At 37.8% G+C, this 2,778-nt stretch overlaps 1 protein-coding gene across 2 annotated transcripts; it reads right to left on the bottom strand.

The window, feature by feature from the left end:
- Positions 1–11: 11 nt before the first annotated feature.
- LOC105310746 (transmembrane protein 230-like) lies at positions 12–2,419 on the bottom strand. 2 transcript variants are annotated; one of them, XM_011386864.2, is made up of 3 exons: positions 1,531–1,655; positions 1,089–1,167; positions 12–220 (listed from the first exon to the last, which is right to left on the bottom strand). In XM_011386864.2, exons 1-3 carry the CDS (start codon positions 1,548–1,550, stop codon positions 89–91), a joined length of 231 nt encoding a protein of 76 aa, XP_011385166.1. In that variant the 5' UTR covers positions 1,551–1,655; the 3' UTR covers positions 12–88. The 2 variants fall into 2 exon arrangements, with proteins under 2 accessions (XP_011385166.1, XP_023382597.1); XM_023526829.1 differs by lacking the exon at positions 1,089–1,167 and having other exon boundaries at positions 74–220; positions 1,531–2,419.
- Between the last annotated feature and the right edge of the window lie 359 nt (positions 2,420–2,778).

Below are 2,778 nucleotides of genomic sequence, written 5' to 3'. Positions count from 1 at the left end.
AACCCTTTCTTCTTTGTGCTGGAATCTGCTGTACAAGATATGAATATAAAACAATTTAAAGACCTCATGGCACACTCCCACGAACCCTTCAGCTTACCCCTTTGCTGATGTAGCCCGCAAGCAGGAGGGAGCCTATGATAATGAGAAAGGCGCCAATCAAAAACAGCACTGTAGCAAGTGCAATGGCCTTATAGGGGATCTTAGGCGGGCTTTTCTTAAACTGGAAGAGAAACAAACAAAAAAAAACAAGGAAGAACATTATGCAAATACCAGGGTTCAAACACTTTAAAGCAGGGAGGACAATAAGAAACAATCTGGAAGCTTTGTGTGTCTTGAAGTAAGTCCTACCCAGTGCAGCTCTGGGAGAGAAGGGAAAGGGACAGGCAGAAGATGAAGCTCTACTTATTGCTCTACCAGTCACTCAAAGGAGTCCCAGGAGAATGTTATTCTTTCTAGCTCTAGTCTCATTCCAAAGACTGTAAGAAACTACTTTCTTACAAAAACAAAAAACACTTTATGGTCATTCATTGATTAGGCATGTATTTATTAAGTGTCTGGCATTTGGAAGGTTGTGCTAACCTATAGGGATATTCAAGAGTGAACATCATGCTCTGGAGAAGTAAAGAAAGTAAGTGATTTCTGGCTTTCAAAGTTAAGTTAGTATATAGTCAAAGGTTTTAGAACCAGCTTCTCCTAAAGCATTAGTTGTCTACCCCACGGAGCAAGTAATCTGCCTTAACAAGTTCAATTCAAGGTTATGATTCAAGGTTATGATTTCTAAGACGTGGCTCATGGTTTTATCTGACCTAACTGGCTGGAAGCTTCCCAAATGCACTTAAAAAAAAAATCTCTCTCCTTCAAGTAAGGGTCCAAAGAGTATAAAGAACAATTGATTTGTTTATAATTAAAAGGATAGCTTCCTGAGACTTCCTCCTTGACCCTGGTTTCACCTAAAATATTCTATTCTATGAAGTGAGCAAAAGGAGATGCTATGCCATTAAGCATTTTACAAAAAAAAAAAAAAATGATAAGGGTAGGATACAAACTTAATATTCTCTGTTTTACTTACTGTTTGCCACAAAGAATACCTTTAATAAATTGGATCTCAGGACATCAGGAAAGAAGGAAGATTTCCACAAGCTGTTGGCTTTAGCAGTTAGTTTCTCCCTTAAAAGATGAACTGGCTTTGACTAAAGTGTAAACCAATGAGGCAGTCCTTAAAAAAATTCTACTTAACAAAACACAACCTGATTATTTTCTAGATAAACTAAATAAAATTTGCAATTACCGGGCTATGGCATTATAACTAAAAATTCTTACAAATGGACAATATTTATATTGGTTTGAAACTGCTCCGCCAGGGTTCCTCCTTCTGCAGGATATAGTTGAAAGGGTCTCAGAGCTAAGTTTCTTTCTTGCTGCTCCCACTAATCCCCAGGGACAGTTAGCAAAACCTCCACCTGGAAGGTATTCCTGCTAACTCATCAGAAACAGAGCCAGCCAGTCTCCTAAGCTCTCTTCTGCATTTACCTGAAGGTCAATGTAGCCATCGTCTGTGCTGGAAAGCCTTGAGTATTTCACTTTGCTACTAGGGATTCCAGTAGCCAGGTTGGTACGAGATGGCATCATAACACACTGACACGGCTACAGTCTGAAAACAAAAAAAACACTGTTATTGTCTGCAAGCAACAATGTTTTATAACCAATGAATTCAGGCCTCTCAGGTGCTGCGTATTAGGGTTCTGGGCTGTGATGACACACTAGAAACTGGCAATATAGGCTCCACTGCTTTTAGAACCTGATATTCTTTTAACAAAGTGAAAAGACTCACTCTCCCTCATTAGATATCTACTCTGGTTTGTCCTGATAGCATGAGAGTCAAGACACTGGCCAAGAACCAGAACTCATGTTTACCTTGCCACCAACGTTCCCCTGCTTCCTAATTTTTCCAAAGTCACAAAGGGTGGAAGAGTGGGGACTTAAATTCAAATCCATTGGACACCAAAGTCCACACGTTCAACCATCTGTTATAGTATCATTTGTCTCCTGTCCCTGCTTCAGAAAAAAGCAAGAGGAGCTTATACTCAAGTGATCTTATTTTCCAGAGGGAAGTGAGGGTGGAAACAATACACTCACCTGAACAATTTGCCTATTTCCCTGTGATGGATGTCATCCTTTTAATGCAAAGGACTTGTAAAGCTTGTTGTAAATTTGGATAAGCTACTGGCTATCAGTACAGTACCAATGTATTCTGATTTGCCTGCCTCTCTGCCCCACCCAAACAGTGAAACTAGTGATTTCATTTTCCATGACTTCTATAACTACGTTTTAAAAAAATCATTGCTATTTTGTCACTAGTTTGATAAAGAACAATGACATTTAAGTTGAAATACATTTGTGCATTTTTCCTCCATAAAATCAGTTATATAAATAAATCTATTTTAACTGTGAAGGTATTTCATTTCTAAAAGTGAAACATCTTTTAAAAGAGGAAACTGATTATTTCAATAAGGGCAACATAAAAAAACGCATTGGCCTTTTAGTATGACATTTTACAAATAATCATTATAATAACAGCAATTAATAATTACCTAGTGTTGGTTAGGTGCCAGGTGCTTTATATGTACTTAATCCTGAATATTAATGTGTTTTAAGTGGCCTACATTCAACCTAGAATAATTAGCATCATGAATGAACTGGTGCTAAAAGCTCATGCCACTTTTTAGTAATTACATACTGGTGCAGAAATCAAGTATTGAAAAAAGTGTATGCTAACTC

The sequence above is a fragment of the Pteropus vampyrus genome, unplaced genomic scaffold (assembly GCF_000151845.1).
Source record: "Pteropus vampyrus isolate Shadow unplaced genomic scaffold, Pvam_2.0 Scaffold10561, whole genome shotgun sequence".
In the NCBI taxonomy this organism is placed as follows: domain Eukaryota; kingdom Metazoa; phylum Chordata; class Mammalia; order Chiroptera; family Pteropodidae; genus Pteropus; species Pteropus vampyrus.
Note: the sequence above shows the minus strand (reverse complement) of the source record. Positions and strands in the feature narration are given on the sequence as shown.